This window comes from Electrona antarctica, assembly GCF_951216825.1.
Source record: "Electrona antarctica genome assembly, chromosome: 19".
Lineage (NCBI taxonomy): Eukaryota > Metazoa > Chordata > Actinopteri > Myctophiformes > Myctophidae > Electrona > Electrona antarctica.
In genome coordinates this window covers 14,041,042-14,057,874 of record NC_136800.1, presented here as the reverse complement: position 1 = coordinate 14,057,874, position 16,833 = coordinate 14,041,042, and the positions used below count along the sequence as shown (strand labels likewise).

Genomic DNA, 16,833 nt, shown 5'->3' with positions numbered 1-16,833 from the left:
GCTAATTAGCATGGGATGGAACTAATTACTAATAATTTAGCCAATTACAGACCTTGGGTATCTCATTACAGTCTGTGAAGATACATCGGTATATAGGCATATTGACAGAGCATTCGCCCATTGGAGCAGTAGACCAACTGCAGTTTAAGAAGTTTATGATTTGGGTTTCCGACAAATTATGGACTAATTTGACATTCAGTTCGTTTTAACAGAACAAAATGTGAAATACAAAGCACAGATGCACAATAGGTTTGTAATACGATGGTATTCTATTATCAGAAAACAATACTGATCATACCAGACCACGATGCAGATTTGAGGAGGTTGAATAGCTTTTCTGGATCATCGTCACTACACTTACAATCTTGCATGTCTATACTGCCCTCTTCTGGCGAATGACAACAATGGCACATTTTGGAACATTACAGATGCAGACGAATAATTTATATTTTCAACAGTCTCGGAAGCCCTTTATTAATTAGTTTCCCAACCTCACAACCATCTGAGCACTACATGACCTTTGTACAACATGGCTGACAATTCTTTACAAAATCAGATACACGATTATTTACAGGACTGTGCAAACACAAAATAAGGTCTCTCAAATGGACAGATAAATATCTAAAAAGGCATGCATAGGTCAGAGCTTTAGCAAGGTAACAAAAAAATACTATTTGCATACACTCAAAAGGCTTTGTTTTCTCTCACATAAAAACATTAGCAACTAGGTTATGATTTGTAAATGCCAGTTATAACAGTGTTTCACAGTTCTTAAATACCAAATCCAAAGTTGTAGATATCAAAATGGCAAGTACGTGCCATTTAAAAAGGTAATTTATTCACAATACACAGTAAAAAGGTTGTCAAAAAGTTGTCATCACTATGGCAAAACCAAACACTTTGGCATTTCAGCACATACTGGGAGTTCCTGCCCCAGGGGGCAGAGAAATAAAAGCAACACGCCTGGTTTCCAACATTGGTGGAAGATAATTACATTGAGATTCATTTCCAAAACTTTAGTTCAGACCAAAGATTTGCAACGAGATGGAACCTGAATTAACCTTAACCGATGTAGAGAGCATGAGATAAGTAGTAAGTACAGTAGTAGCTCACCCCCCAAAACAATGACTTGTTTCGTATCAATTACACACCACATGAAGCCTTGAATTCATGGAGATTATTTTATTGTCGCATTCCCGAGCCAATGATTTAATAGCCGGCGGAGTCATCGGTCAATCTCATTAGGAGATTTGGTCATCAAATTATTGGTTTAGGAATGCGACAAAACAATAGAATCTCCATGAATTCAAGGCTTTGTGGGGTGTGTAATGGATAGAAAATAAGTAATGTTTTGGGCGAACTACTCCTTTAAGCACTCATAGCTGCTGATTCAGTTGTTGGATACAAAGAAACCATGGAGTGGCGTTCACACCGAACATTGTCTTATTATTCCAGACAGTCTGTCGATTTGTTTTGTTTTGTTTTCTAAAGCTGGAATAAGTTGATTTAGCAGTGTGTAAGAGCTTGGAGGAAGAAAAAAAACATTTTGTTTATTCAAACAATTCACTACAGCTCTAATTCAAATAAAACGTGTCTAATACCTCTGTAGAGATGTTGCATATCTGTTGTAGCTTTACATCTTTAGCCTTCATTTGACATTTAAAATCTACACCGTCAGCCTTGATACCTTTACACAATAAATTCTATAAACAATATACCGGTATTTCACATCTCTCTTTTTATATATATATATATAAATTTGCATATCACACAACTTTTTTGAGGGCCTGCGTTTTTCTAACAAATATAAATTCAACACCATCAAATGAATCCACACATTTCTTTACACATCACAAGTCAGAAACTCTTGGCACCAATTAATAACAGCAAATAAGCTGTAATATTATAATATTTGCATAGTGCTAGCGGTAACGGCACATATCGTACGTTGTGAATGAGTAATTCAGACCAACAGCAAATTGGAGCGAAGCCAAACAAGGTCTCTATTCACCAAGTGGCAGGATGAGGAATCAATGTTTTTAATGTTATTCTAAAACACCCCTTTTTCCCCAGCATAAAATTATAGCTCACACTAATGTTTGATGAGATGATCGAAATAGGTGAATATTGAATAAACGTCTTTCTTCGCCTGCACTCCTAGCAGTTTGAATTGGACTGAATAGAGTCCCTGTGCTTCCCAGGTCAAACAATTGGTCATCATATGTATTCTCTTAACCCATTAAAACTGTTAGATGTTAGCGTTGGCTATTCAAAAAGAGAACAGATATACAAGCAGATGTGAGCATTTCTGCTATTTTTGAAAATTGGCCTCATGTCTTAACCGTTTCCGTCCATCCGACGTGTCAGCACGTCCTAGGGGTCCCAATCGACGCGTACATCCGACGTGTGAGGACGTCTTAGGGGTCCCAATCGACGCGTACATCCGACGTGTGAGGACGTCTTAGCGCATCCTCAATGATACGGGGCGAGATAAGAATATTCTGAATTTTTTCCTTTTTTTAATTTGTCAGTTTGCCTTTCGGCTACCGTATGCTCCGCTCTGTTCCCATGTTAGCTTATCATTGAGTTAGCCGTTAGCGCGGCGGAAAGAATGACTCGTCTCTCCTAATCCAGGGCGCTTTTCGTGGTGTTGAACGGATCGATATACTGGCACTTCATTTCTGCTCCTCATCTGTCTCTCCCGCAAAATATGAACGCTTTTTGGATCATATATCGTATAAACTAAAACGATCGCAATGTAAGCTAGCTATGTAAAGTAAAAAAAAAAATAGTGGATTGTTTCCGGGTCATGGGTTTCCGAGTAAAAGCGGCCATGTTGTTCCGGCACCCCAGAGCTTCTATTTTGAAGGACTTCCGGCACTGATTGTGTAATGGATAAAAAAAGAATAACAGTCCGCTCTTGAAGTTACAGTGTGAACACATTGAAGTCACCACTCACAGTCTGTATGCTCATACCATATCTACAGTATGATACCAACACACAGCGTCATCATCGGGTTACTGCACGTCCTTCGTGGTCACTGTTGTCGTTGCGCGCGGGATTCGGCCGTGGCTCCCGCTCAGCTTCTTGCCGTGAGAGCCCGGAGAGCCGGCCGACGCCAAAGTTCTGCTGCCCTTGCTGCCGCCCACCGGACTCACCGACGGGGAAGGAGGGGAGGAGGAAGAGGAGGAGGGTGAGTTTGGGGACAGCGATGAGGAGGTGGAGGGTGAGGAAGAGGTGGAGGAGTAGGAGGAGGAGGAGGAGTAGAAGTTGCACTGGGCGTTGTTGCGGGTGAGTGCAGGTGGTGGTGCTGGTGGGGAGGTGCTGGTGGGGAGGGTGAGGTGACGCTGGTGGCTGCCGTCGCTGCGGGGGCCGCCGCGGGGGCGGGAGGAGGGGCTCGGCAGGGCCCGGGAGTCACCGTCGCCGCTAGCGTGGGATGGAGACGAGCCGGGGCTAGATGAGGAGGAGGAGGAGGAGGAGGGGAGGAGACGACTCAGACTGAGAGATGGAATCAGAGACTTGTGAGGAGGCGACGGCGAGCTGACAGGAGGAAGAGGAGATGGAGGAGGAGGGAGAGCCTGTTTGGAGTGGCAGGAGGAGGTAGCGGGAGGAGCAGAGGACAGACAGGAAGCAGGAGGCTGAGGAGGCGAGACGGCGTCTTTCCCAGACGAGACGCAGGAGGAGGAATTGGGAGGAGATGCAGAAGAGGGAGCAGGGGAGGAGGAGGGGTTTGGAGGGCAGAGAGGAGCAGACAGACTGGCGGAGGAGGACGACTGTTTTCCAGCACTATGGCACAAGGCTGGGATCTTAGAAGCAGGTAAAGCAAGGAAAGAATGGTTACTATCCCCACCTCTGCTGTTAGCCTGCGGAGAGAGACCGTGGACAGAACAGCCCAAATCAGCACATGGACTCAACATCCCAAAGGGGAAAAGGCAGTCAAAGCAGGAGTTTCCAAACCTTTCCATGCCAAGGCCCCCCACATAAAAGAAAATAAAGTCTGCACACTGAAAAGGCTCTGATGTGTTTTCATTGCGTGGTCTATGTTTCGATCAATCAGATCTTCATCAGGACATACAGTAGGTATAGTATGTCCTGATGTAGATCTTATGTGATCGAAACGCAATATAAATACTCCAGGGGTCCCTGGTGGAACAAAATATTTCTGAGATGGGGGTCCACCGCCAAATAATCTTTGGGGTTCTTGACATGAAAACGTTTTGAGCACTGATATAGCAACATATGTTTTTCAGAAAACTGTTACATTTTCTCCTTTTTTCTCTTTTTTTCTAGCATCAGCCTCAGGTCTTAATGGGTTAAACATTGTTGAACACGATCATTCTCCACCACCTCTCTTATAATATAAGAGAGGTGGTGGAGAATGATTGTGTTCAACAACTACTGTACTACTTACAGTTGGTAATTATTAAGTAGTACAGTAGTCTTTACATTTTCACATGCTTATTGAAATAAGTGACTTGGGGTGAAGTGGACAGTAACAGCACAGTGACAGGAAAAGGAAAAGCACAAAAGGAAAGTAAAAGACTTTAGGATGAACACGCCCATCCCGACCACACACTGAATGACAATAGACAGCAACAAGTGCAGCAACACAGCACAGTGCATGAGCTGAGAGACATTACAACTAGGGCTGGGACTTGAACGGAATTATTTAGATTAATAAATTACAGAAACAACGCGATTACAAAAGATCATGCATTTTAATCACACTTAGTTTTTGCACCACAGAACCCCTCATTGGACGAATTTCAGGCGTAGCGATCAAATCAGAGCACCGGACCACTTTCCTCGGCTCAGTGGATGGGAAATTTATATAAAAAAAACCCACTCATTGATTCACTCGTATACCAAAATCTGTTTTAATTGAAAAAATTAAAGGCTTCTCAGGTCAAATATTGATATGCGATTAAATTGCTATTAGTAATTAATTACAATGCCTCGAATGAATTAGATATTTCTTTTTAATCGAGTCCCAGCCCTAATTACAACTAAACACTGTAAAGAAAACAGAAAGGTGCAATTCACTGAATAATGACATAAGAATGGACAGACAGGACACTTCCTGGTATAATCTTTTCTTTGGTACAGAAAGTACCAACGCTCAATGTCACCATCATGTTCTGTTGAAACCAAACCTAACCTAACTAAAGTACACTGTGACCAGACAACCAGACTGTTGACAGATTTGAACAGAGATTTCTACTCAAACACGTGGTAAATCTGTGATAGGACGGATGTCTTCGCTCCTCAGGGTAGAACTATACCTGTCTGAAAGGCCTCTGGGGCTCCTGCAGGCTCTGCTGCTCCTTCTCTGGCGAACCAGAGGAGGAGGGCGAGTGGCGCGACCTGGACCGCTGTCCGGACGAGGGGGCGCCGCCGACGGAGGTCTGGAACAGAGGCAGTTACATGTTGGAAATGGGAAGTGATTATGTCATATGGTGTGTTCACACGGGCAGATGCAAAGATACAGTCTACCATTCATTGTCAATCGAAGCCAGCGATGCAGATGCATCCGACGTTTATAGCTGCTGCAAAAGCTACAAAGCTACAAATTGAAGATGAGCTGGGTTCAACTTCCAGATGCAAAGCTACATGCTGGATTGTTTTTTCTCAATCTCCCCAGCCGACCGCCACGCCACCGACAGACGTCACTAAGTCTACGGATGCACACTTGATGACGTCAACGACTGTGTGAGCAACAGATTTTACAAAGCGACAACGTGACAGATATGCTGTGATCTTTGCATCTTTGCAAATGCCTCATGTGAACGCAACAATACTGTAAAATGCTGTGTTTTGAAACACACAACAAAGCAGGACTTTTCTGTAGCATGCAAGATATGGTCACTATCGGGAGGAAACCTTGCATGTCCAAATCTATTGATTTTTAAGAAATGGGAAAAAATAACCTCCAATGTTCCAATGTAGTTATTTTCTCACTAGCTGTAATATTTTGCATTGGTTAAATATTCATAAAACCCATATACAGATGCATTTTAAACCTGGCGGCCCTAATATTATTATTATTATTATTATAGGGAAAAACTTTCAAATATTTCCAAAAATGTTTGCTATGTTTGTATGAAACTGTCATACAACGATAAAATTGAGCATATACAAGGTTTCTGCCCGACAGCGACAGATTAGGAATACAAGAGAAAGAGGTGAATTGTTATTGTGACCACATAACAATTCATCTCCATAGCAACACCCACATTAGGCACACCGTGCATAAAAACAGACAGACGTTTTCAAAGCCATACATAATTTCTTTTCTACAAGGAAAATAATGAATGCAACATCAAAGTGACAGTTCTCCAATGAGAATGACATTTTGATACAGGTCCATCAGCCAAAGCACCTCCAAGCTATTCAACCTTAGTAGCATCTAGAAGAAATTATAAATCTGTGCAGCAAACTAAATCATTTTTTATATTAAAGTTAACTCAATCATAAATTGGATACATTAAGAGATAACATAATATATTGACAGATTCATTTATTGAGATTCTACTGAAGTATTTATTTTGACATGAAATACATTTGTCACAATTTAGTGACAAATGCCTGAAAAACTACTATTATCATTACATTTTTATTCAGATTCCAAACATTTGGAACATGTGTTAAGTGCCTATGCGATAAGAAGGGACTCACTGATTAAATACACAAATTAATAGAAAGAACAGGGAAAAAAATTAAAACAAAAACACAATCAAAAGCTGTAACGGCTCCAAACTCACAATTAATTTGTGCATCACCGCTAGTAAGGAAGATGTAATTCATTTCGGGGGGTAAGGTCAATGAATTAAAGGTAGGATACATAGCAGCACAGACAACATACTTGTTGCATTCAGTCAGTAGCAGCAGAGACCCAGCCACCAGCAAGGTTTAAGCAGTTAAGGGAAAAGGAACTTTAGAGCCATCAGACCTGTCTCTTGGCAGATGTAGCCACAGTCTCTTTGGCCTTCTTACTCTGTGGCGGCTTTGGGCCCTTCAAGATCTGAGAACCCGGTCTCTTGGAGGGACTTTTCTCCCTTTCTCGCCTTACTCTGTCTTCTTTAGAAACTTTGGTGGGACTCAGAGAGAGAGGTGGCGAAGAGACGGCAGATGGAGGGGAAGGGATGGTGCCAATGTTGTCCACGCTTATTTCCAGCTGTTTGATGGACTCTTCTAGACTAGTTATTGAGTTGTATGCACTCCTGCAGATCTCTTCTGTCCGAGTTGGTGACTTTGGATGGCTGGTGTTGATAGAAGACATACCGTTATTAAATGTGTCACTTTTCCCTGACTCTGTCTGTTGTTTCATGCTGTTGATCTCAAATCTATTGGTTTCCTTTGACTCCTTTAACTTGTTCTCTGGTGCCAACTCTTCTTCTTCCTCGTAGACCACAACCTCAAGAGTTTTCTTCCCTGATTTTGACGTTCCAGTTCGAATGGCCTGGCTGATGGCCGCTAGTTTGTTTTTGGGAAACTTAAATTTGAACTTCTTCTTGGTTTCTGATTTACTAGGAGAGTCTGATTTACCCTTGTCTTTAGTATTGGGAAATATACTACTATCAAATGTTTTTGGTTTTCTGTTCGCCGTCACCTCAAACTTTGCTTCGCTTGTTTCATTCCAACTCTGCTGACTTTCTTCTTCGCCTTGGTCCTCTTCATACTCAATACTTGCTAATGGTAAAATCTTATCCAGCTCCTCCTCAGACTCAAAAATTGTGGAAAGACGCTTGTATGCAGACTGGATGTCCATGGGCTCATTGAAGATGATGATAATAGGTTTACTGTCATAATCATCATGGTAGTCAGAGTCTTGCTCCCCCTGCTTTACGTTCTGCACCTCTGGGCTGTTAGCTTTGGCTGTGTCCTGGTGCTCAACCTTTACTCGGTTCTTTGAGATCCGTAGAGTAAACCTATCATTTGGCGGTGGGGGAGGGGGAGGACCCTCGTCATCAAACTCAGGACTCAAGCTACAGCCTTCATCTGAATAACTCGATTGGTCTCTGGATGTCTGCCGTGGTGCCTCATGGTTCTGCTGTTGAGAATTCGGGCTATCGGTGAAACTTGCTGAAGTTGAGGCAACATGTTCCATGTGGGTGGAACTAACAGCTATACACCCCTGACTCGGTTCTGTGTTATCCGACACCAACCCACCAGTTGGAACATTTTCTTTTTGTAAAGTTACTACTACTGTCAGATTTGACCTTTTCCCCGTGTTTGGTGAAGACAACCGTTTATTCTCTACGTCCTCAAGTTTCTCATCAACATTTTGGCTATTTTCTTTTGTTTGTAAAGTTATAATTGTTGTTAGCATCACCTTCTTGTCTCGTTGTACTGAGTTCTGTCTCTGTATTTGCTTGACCACTTCCTCCTCAATCCTCTCATCCCGACTCACTGGACTGAGGTCATCAAAAGTTTCTTTTTGTAAAGCTACCACTGGTGGTAACTCAACTTTCATTACGCTTGGCACCTGTTGGACAATTTCCTCCTCATTTCTGCTCTGCTCAGGACTCTGCATATTGACTTCAACATAATTTTGTGTTTGCAAAGTCACAACTGGCACCATGGTCTTCGTAGTTGGTAATGGGTTTGGGGAAGGGACCTTTTCGACACTCTCTTCATCTTCTTGGCAAGGACTCCTCGTGTCAAGAGTAGGATCATTTTCTGATGATGGTAGCTCAACCACGTTCTCTGACACGGCTATGTTTTGCTCAGGCAATTGCTGAACTAAATGTTTCTCTTCCTCAATGTTCTGATCAGGACAACTGGCATGTTTCTCAGGTTGTGTATCCTGCTCCAGAGCAATGTTTTGGACAGGCAATATTTGCTGAATCAAATATTTCTCTTCCACAATTGTCTGATCGGGAAAACTGGCATCTTTCTCAGATTTTTCTGTATCCTGCTCCAGAGAAATGTTTTGTTCAGGCAATTGCTGAACCAAATATTTCTCTTCTGCAATTGTCTGATCAGAACAACTGGCATCTTTCTCAGCTTCCTCTGTATCTTGCTCCGGAGCAATGACAGGCAACTGAACCAAATGTTTCTCGTCCTCCGTTTCCTGATCAGGACGACTGGCATCTTTCTCTGCATCTTTCTCCAGAGCAATGTTTTGGACAGGCAACTGAACCAAATGTTTCTCGTCCTCCATGTCCTGATCAGAACGACTGGCATCTTTCTCTGCATCTTTCTCCAGAGCAATGTTTTGGACAGGCAACTGAACCAAATGTTTCTCGTCCTCTATTTCCTGATCAGAACGACTGGCATCTTTCTCTGCATCTTGCTCCAGAGCAATGTTTTGGACAGGCAACTGAACCAAATGTTTCTCGTCCTCTATTTCCTGATCAGAACGACTGGCATCTTTCTCTGCATCTTGCTCCAGAGCAATGTTTTGGACAGGCAACTGAACCAAATGTTTCTCGTCCTCTATTTCCTGATCAGAACGACTGACATCTTTCTCTGCATCTTTCTCCAGAGCAATGTTTTGGACAGGCAATTTCTGAACCAAATGTTTCTCGTCCTCCATTTCCTGATCAGGACGACTGGCATCTTTCTCAGCTTTAGAATCTTGCTCCAGTCCAGTTTCCACGGCCTGATTATCAGAGCAACCACCTTGGTCAGCCAACACTACGGGATCCAGCTCAGAAGCTACCTGGTGGTCAGATGTTATTAGCTCATCAGGATGATGTTTTAGTTCAGGAGGATTTTGATTGGCCACCTGTAAGGAGAGCGGTGCCTTCTCTTCTTCCTTGCATTCATTTTCTTCTGGTGCTGGATTGTGAGTGGTCAGCTGTGCAGTGCCTGTGACATAATACATGACCTAAAAAGACCAGGGAAGGAAGGGAGAAACGAGAATTTCATCAGTACAAAATCCTGTTGCTTCTGTTCAAGTATCAAGATCACAGAGACCTTGAAAGATCGAGTCTACGGTAAACAGATTGAGTCTACGGTAGATGTTTAACATCTACGGTGTACATGTTAAACAGAGGATTTTCTGTTTGTTTCTAGCTCCCCGTACATTTTTTTAGCTGGGATAATCATTTAGACTACAGTCATGAAAAATGTACCTGATTGAACAAATGATAACACCACCAATTGAGAGAGGTGGATCCTGTAGTAAGGAAAATAATGTCCCATGACGGTATAATGTACAACGATCCATTAACAAGGCAATTTAAGGACAAAAGAGAATTACCATAGTTTGTTGGCAAATGTATCCCCTGTATTAACCACATGAACTCTAGCATCCTTGTATACTGTACATGTTATAATAGGCCAACATCCAGCAAAAAAGAGGCAAAGAGATTTGGTGTAGAGCTAAAACAGGAGGGGCCCAAATACAGACCCTGGGTTGCTCAACACAGTATAGGGTTTAAGTGGTTAAAAGATTAGAGCAGTGACTTTGAGCTGGGTAAAACTATTATAGCTTAGAACCCACATTTTACCTTCCCCATTGAGGTAAAGACAATTTAAAGTACTTGGAGAATTTTGTCTCCTGTGGAATTAGCTTTAAGAAAAAAAAGGAGAAAAAAAAACTCCTAGAACCATGTTGATTGTAGGGAGGTAGAGGAGATAGGAGGATTGTTCAAAGACTGAGCTTAAATCAGAATTTGCTACTAAAAGTAACACTAAGACTAAGTTGCTAAAATACTTTGTCTTTTTAGTCTCGGTTTCTGGTTTAGGTTAAGTGGGGAACAAAGAACCTTTTTTGCATGGTGGGGAACATAGAACCTGGGGAACATAGGTACGCTCCCATTTGTACTAGGGGAGAAACGGTGCATCTTACCTGTGGACTGACTGGTGGACTGTTGTTGGCATCTCTGCTGAACAACGGGTTGTCTTTCCAAAGCTGAATCTAATTAGGACAGCATGTTAAAAGATGAACTGGGGTACGAATCACGACGGTTTCAATTAAGGTACAGCATGCTTTACTGTAGTTATCAAAAGAAGGACAGAGCAGCCAAGGAGGGTTAGAATACCATGATCTCTTTATTAATCTCCCAACAGGCAGGCGACAGAGAAGTCCACAGGCACAATGGTGGAATGAAAAAACAGTACAGCCAGGAAATCAGCAGTTGAGAGTACAGGGATGAGAAACCGCATGGAACATGTTCCTGGTTTAGCAGGAATCAGTGTTAACAGGAAGTGGAAGTGAAGGGTGGATTTCAACAGAAGAACCCACATTCTTCAGTTTTATCACTGGTTCAGAACCAGAACCATGCTGAACTTTTACTGAAGACGCAGAATGAGAAGCAAATGGTGGAGAAGATAGATGCCATTTACACCTAGTTTGGGAACCGGGGGAAACGGAGGGAACCGGATCCAACATTGTCGAGTTTATTCCGTGAGTGGGATCATTATAATATTAAGTGCCGGCCCAGCTTATATTTGTAACTTCATGTTGTGTCATGTATGTATAGAGTGTTGGTGCTATTATGAAGTTCACTGCCTATACAGTAAATACTCTGTGTTATATAAGAACAGAGATCCTCTTATCAACCAATTGCAGTATATCTCAGGGATGTAGATATTAATACAGCTAATTGGGGGGTAAATGTGTTACCAATGTGTTACTAATACTATATACCAGGAATGCGAGTTCATACTAGGACAGGACATGGTATGGGGATAGGAAGTGTCGGGTGACAGAGGAAGGGGCGAGCTATACCAGGGGGCACGATGTGTTCGTTCATTCCTACAGAAACAATGTAGCAAACGGGATGACGCGTTTAAGTAAGTCCTTTTAATGTGTTATATGTTCGTTAAATGCTCTAAATTCAGTCATAAATGATGCATCTATGCAGTCGCTATATCTGTGAATTAATAGTATGTATCTTGTGTTTCCCTTGTGTTCGCAGTTATTACCTAAACGCCACAATCTCAGGTTCCTTTGTTGTAATGATCATCATGCTATTGTATTAGATCTAACACGGGCCAGACAAGGCAAATAAGGCTTTATACTGTACACAAGTGTAGTAGAAGTATGTTTGTACGTGTGTGAGTGTGTTATGAGATAATAGTAATAAAATGGCCAAAATCAAGTGATTGTTTACGGGCATTATTGCAACGTCGAGGCTATGTGTGTTTGAGTAATATTAATGTTACCTTGGTGTGTGTTAAATCACAGTTACCAGACCTGTTTGTTATAACCCCTTTGCGGAGGGTCTGAATCAGTAATTAAGCAAAGCTATGAAACAGCAAAGTTTAGTTATATCCGTACAGTAATAATTAAATGCTCTGTAATTCACCAGAGTAATAATTAAATGTGGTGTAATTCACCATAGTAATAATTAACCGTGTGTAATCACCGGTGAGTAATAATTCATTGCGGTGTAACCCACCGACGTATTACTGAAGCAACGGTACTTAATCCACCGTAGCTATTCAAAGTAATACGAGCATTGTGTGATCCGCAATGCTAATGAAAGCCATTGGCCCGTGTTAGCTTAGCTGTTAGCTTAGCTACTACGTGATCAATGGTGGTTGTCTGCTGTTAGCGTGACGCTAGCTGTGAAGCAAGACAACGAGAGACGGCCATCCAGCGTTTGCGGAGCACCGCTGACCCGTCATCGATCGCCGTGTCCAAGGACCAGCGACCGAAACCCGTAGGCTGCAGGAGGTAGCTGATATCTGCGGGAATCATCCGTGCCGTACCAAGGTGACCTGAGTTAACTCGGGAAAGGATGCTAGCAGCGTGATCCTGCTGCTAAAGAGGTTGTGCCCTGGGTGCTAGGAAGCATCCGGTTTTGCCGACCTAAATAAAGAGTTTCAGTGCCCACATGAGTGCTTGTGCATTGGGGGGAATATCGCTGAAATTGTGTGTTGCAGAAAGGAACTGTGCATTGACTTTGGGGGGTATACCAGACCAAGCTAAATTGTAAACAAGCAAGGAGCTAGCCACCTACCCATTGACATTGCATTGTGCCTAGCAACCAACTAGCATTAGGCTAACGGTGGCTAACTGGCTGACTGACGCTAATGCTAAGCTAAAGGAGGGTAACTCCAGTTGGATGTTGTTGGGGCTAGCCTAGCCAATGCTAACGCTAATAGCATAGGAATTGGGGCTACGCATTGTGTATGTTTCACAGCACGACTGGCCGCCAGAGAGGAACGCCGACCGGCCATCTAAAAAGAGAGACAAGGTTGGTGGGGGGGGCGAGCGAGTAGCCTCGTGGAACCATGGCAGCCTTAGATGCGTTAAAGAAAGCGCGCTCGGCGAGCCAAGGCGCGTTAACAAGGTTAACGACCAGAGCCAAAAGTACGGCGGCCCATAAGTCCGAAAGTGAACTTAAGGCTTTACTGAAAGACATGGATATAGGTTTTGATGAGCTTCTAACCTGTAGCACGGATTATAAAAGTGCACTGGAAGAGGCTGATGAAAACGCTATGGACATAGCTACCGTTAGTACGAGACTCAATGCCGCAAAGATATCCTATCTTTTGGCTCGGACAGACTTGCAGGAAAACTTATGGAAGCGGTTCATAGAAGAGTCTGTGCGGCGCGCCCTCAAGTGGGCGGCAGAGGCAGCAGACAGAGCGCGTCCTGCCCGTTACGAAGAACAGGATATTAACCTAAGTCTTATTTACGGGCTAGAGAGTGTAATCGAGAGATCATTAACAGACATGCAGACGTTACTAAACTCTTGGGAAGGTTGCATTTCTGACGAGAATTTGGCCAAGGTATTAGCTGAGATATATGCTTTGAAAGCACTTAAGAGTGCCAATCTCCAGGATTTAAAGCACAAAGGCGAAATAGTAATAGAAATGAAAGAGGAAATTAAACAAGAAAGTGTACCTCTCGCCGTTGACAATGGAGGAAAGAAGTCAGCCGGTAGCAAACTGGCTGCTCAGCCTATGAAATTACCCCAATTCAGTGGGGAACGCATGCAATACTTCAGATGGAAGAAACAGTGGCATAGGATTTATGCACTCTTTGACAATCCTGGATGGGGTGATGACATGCGTTACCAGCTACTGATTGATTCCATTGATAAAAGGATAAATGATGAATTAAGGCTTGATTATTGCCAGACTTCAGATGAGGTCTACCAGAAATTAGAACTCCACTACGGAAACGTAGGACAGATTGTCAAGGAGATTATAATGAAGTTGGAAAGTGTGCCCGCTGTAAGCAGTGGCCAGCCAAAGGAGACATTACATCTTGTTAGATTAATAGAGCAATCGGTGCTGGATCTAGCGGATCTGAATGCTGGCGACGTCATTCAGAATCAGCTCGTCATTCACAATTTAGAGGCTAAATTGCCGCCAGAAATGCAAGAACGGTGGCTTGTGATGCGTTGTAATCCAAATAATAATATTGATAGCCAAAACAGGTTCCCGCATTTCATTGCCTTCTTACGCGAGCATACAAAAGTCGTTGAACAAGAACAATTAAATGCAAAAGGCATAGGGACCAAACGAAGTGATCCGAGCCCACGTAGCCGTAATAATGACCGACAGAATGATAAGCCGGGGAACGGGGCGCGCGAGAAGCGTGCTTCGACAAGGGCTACGTTTAGCGGCGAGGAGGCGCGGGGTTCGTGCGTAATCTGCGGAGAGAGCGATCACTCAGGGGCATTGTTCCGTTGTAAAATGTTCATGAAAGCCAACGTTGAAGGCCGGCGTGCGTATGCGAAAAAACATAAAGCATGCTTTAAGTGTTTATATCTACATGACGGCCAATGCAGAGTGCGCAATGACAATTTCCTGTGTAGGTTAAGTGAGTGCAAAAGGGACGGCTCGTCGCCTCCTCATAATTTCAAGTTGTGCCCCAAGGCGCGTCCACGTAATGGGGATAGTAGCACCAGTAATAATAATAGTGACAGCGCGAGAGGGGGGGCTAGTAGCGTGGGGAGGGACTCACGTGGGCCTACACATGAAATTGAACTTAAGCTTGCTGAGGCCGAGTTGACGCCAAAGCAACTAGCTATAGTGCGCAAAGCTTACACGAACAATACAGCCGCGACAGGCTGCACTGAGGGCGGAGAGATGCCTGCTCTGATGATGACGCTGGAAGTAACCACGAAAAGCGGTGATTGGGTGGGGGCTTTGATTGACCTCGCCTCTGATACGAATTATATCACCCACAAAGCTGCAGACAGGCTCGGGCTGAAAGGAAGACCTGTCACTCTGAGCGTGCAGGGCGTTGGGGGGATGAGAAAGACATTCAAGACGAAAAAATACTCCATTAAGTTGAAGACAATGGGGGAAAAGGGCTCTTCTCCACTGGACCATGACATGACTTGTTATGGTCTGAATGAGATTGCAAAGATCAATTGTCCAGTTAATCCTAGGCGCATTGCAGATCTTTTCCCGGGCACCGATCCGGAGGAGTTGAGACGTCCACTGGAAGTGGAAATACTTATCAGTGCGCGTGAGGGTCGTTTAGCCCCACAGCGGTTGGCTAGATGTGGAGATTTGGTACTGTGGTCGGGGATTTTGGGTAAGACGGTTAGCGGATGTCATCCGTCTCTATTCGACGCCAGTGAAATGATCACAGGACAGTGGGCGTCAACCCATTTTGCTCTTTCAATGAGAGGTGGAGCCGTTGAAATTAAGGCTGCTACATGCCATACCGACACCAGCGCGGCACTGTCTTGGTGGCGTTGGGACAGTATTGGCGCGGCATGCGATCCCCTGTGTGGGGGTTGTCGTTGTGGAAAATGCGCCCCTGGTGGCAAAGAGATGTCTCTCGCTGACGAGAGAGAAATGGAGATTGTCAAGAGGGGCCTGACTTTTAAGACAAGCGACCATCACAGCGATGAGTCGCATTGGGACGCGAGCTATCCTTGGAAAGAGGACCCGTCCACTTTACCAAATAATAGGGCGGCGGTTGAGGCCACGTTCTTAAAGTCTGAGAAACGTCTCAGGCGAGATCCCGTGTGGTACCAGGCCTATGCTAGCCAGGTGCATGAGATGCTCAAAAGAGGTGCTGCTGTCAAGCTGTCTAAAGCTGCCATGGACATGTGGAACGGGGCTGTTTGGTGGATCAACCATCTTATGGCACCAAACCCACACTCAGTTTCCACGCCAGTTAGGATAGTCTGGGACAGTAGTCAAGAATTCCGGGGCGTGAGTTTGAACAGTATCCTGCTGAAGGGGCCCGATGTTTTGAACCCGATCCGAGCAGTGTTGCTGCGTTTCAGGGAGGGGGAATACGCCGCCATTGGCGACGTAAGCAAAATGTACCACTCCGTTTGGCTAGAAGAGCGGGAGGTACATTTGCACCGGTTCCTATGGAGAGACTCAGTTGACAGCAAGATTGAAGACTATGCAGTTGTACGGGTCAATATGGGAGACCGTCCAGCGGGTAGCATAGCTCAAATAGCGATGCGCGAGACAGCGTATCTACCTCAGTTCACCCACATGGTTGACGAGAGGGACGTAATCGTGGAGAACGCTTACGTAGATGACATTTTTCTATCTCACAACTGCCCCCAGAGGCTGGAGGAGGTACTGGCGGGGGTTAAAACCATTCTGGCTACCGGGGGGTTTCACCTAAAGCCCTGGGTACGGTCAGGCCAAAGTGGGAGGGAAGGAGATGGAGAAATGAAACCAGAGACTATGTTGTTTCCGAATCAGATGAGAGAGGAGGACAATAAGGCTCTGGGGGTTGGTTACCATGTGAAGGAGGACAGCCTCTTCATCATGGTTGCCATAAACTTTTCCGCCAGAAAAAAGAAAGTGCGGAGCGAGGAAAACCTTGCTCTGGGGGAGGTGGCGGAGAAGACGCCAGATCCTCTGACTCGGCGTATGTTGCTGAGTCAAGTAGCGGGGCTGTATGATCCCATTGGCCTTGTGACGCCTCTGAAACAGAAAGG

At 44.2% G+C, this 16,833-nt stretch overlaps 1 protein-coding gene across 1 annotated transcript in view; it reads right to left on the bottom strand.

The window, feature by feature from the left end:
* Positions 1-442: 442 nt before the first annotated feature.
* LOC306943858 (uncharacterized protein) overlaps positions 443-16,833 on the bottom strand; it is a 104,337-nt gene continuing 87,946 nt past the window's right edge. Inside the window, exons 23-26 of the mRNA XM_079530369.1 lie at positions 10,800-10,868; positions 6,951-9,833; positions 5,284-5,406; positions 443-3,864 (exon numbers count right to left, since the gene is read on the bottom strand). Of these exons, the coding sequence (XP_079386495.1) occupies positions 3,019-3,864; positions 5,284-5,406; positions 6,951-9,833; positions 10,800-10,868 (3,921 nt within the window). The 3' untranslated portion in view covers positions 443-3,018. The remainder of the gene's footprint in view (positions 3,865-5,283; positions 5,407-6,950; positions 9,834-10,799; positions 10,869-16,833) is intronic.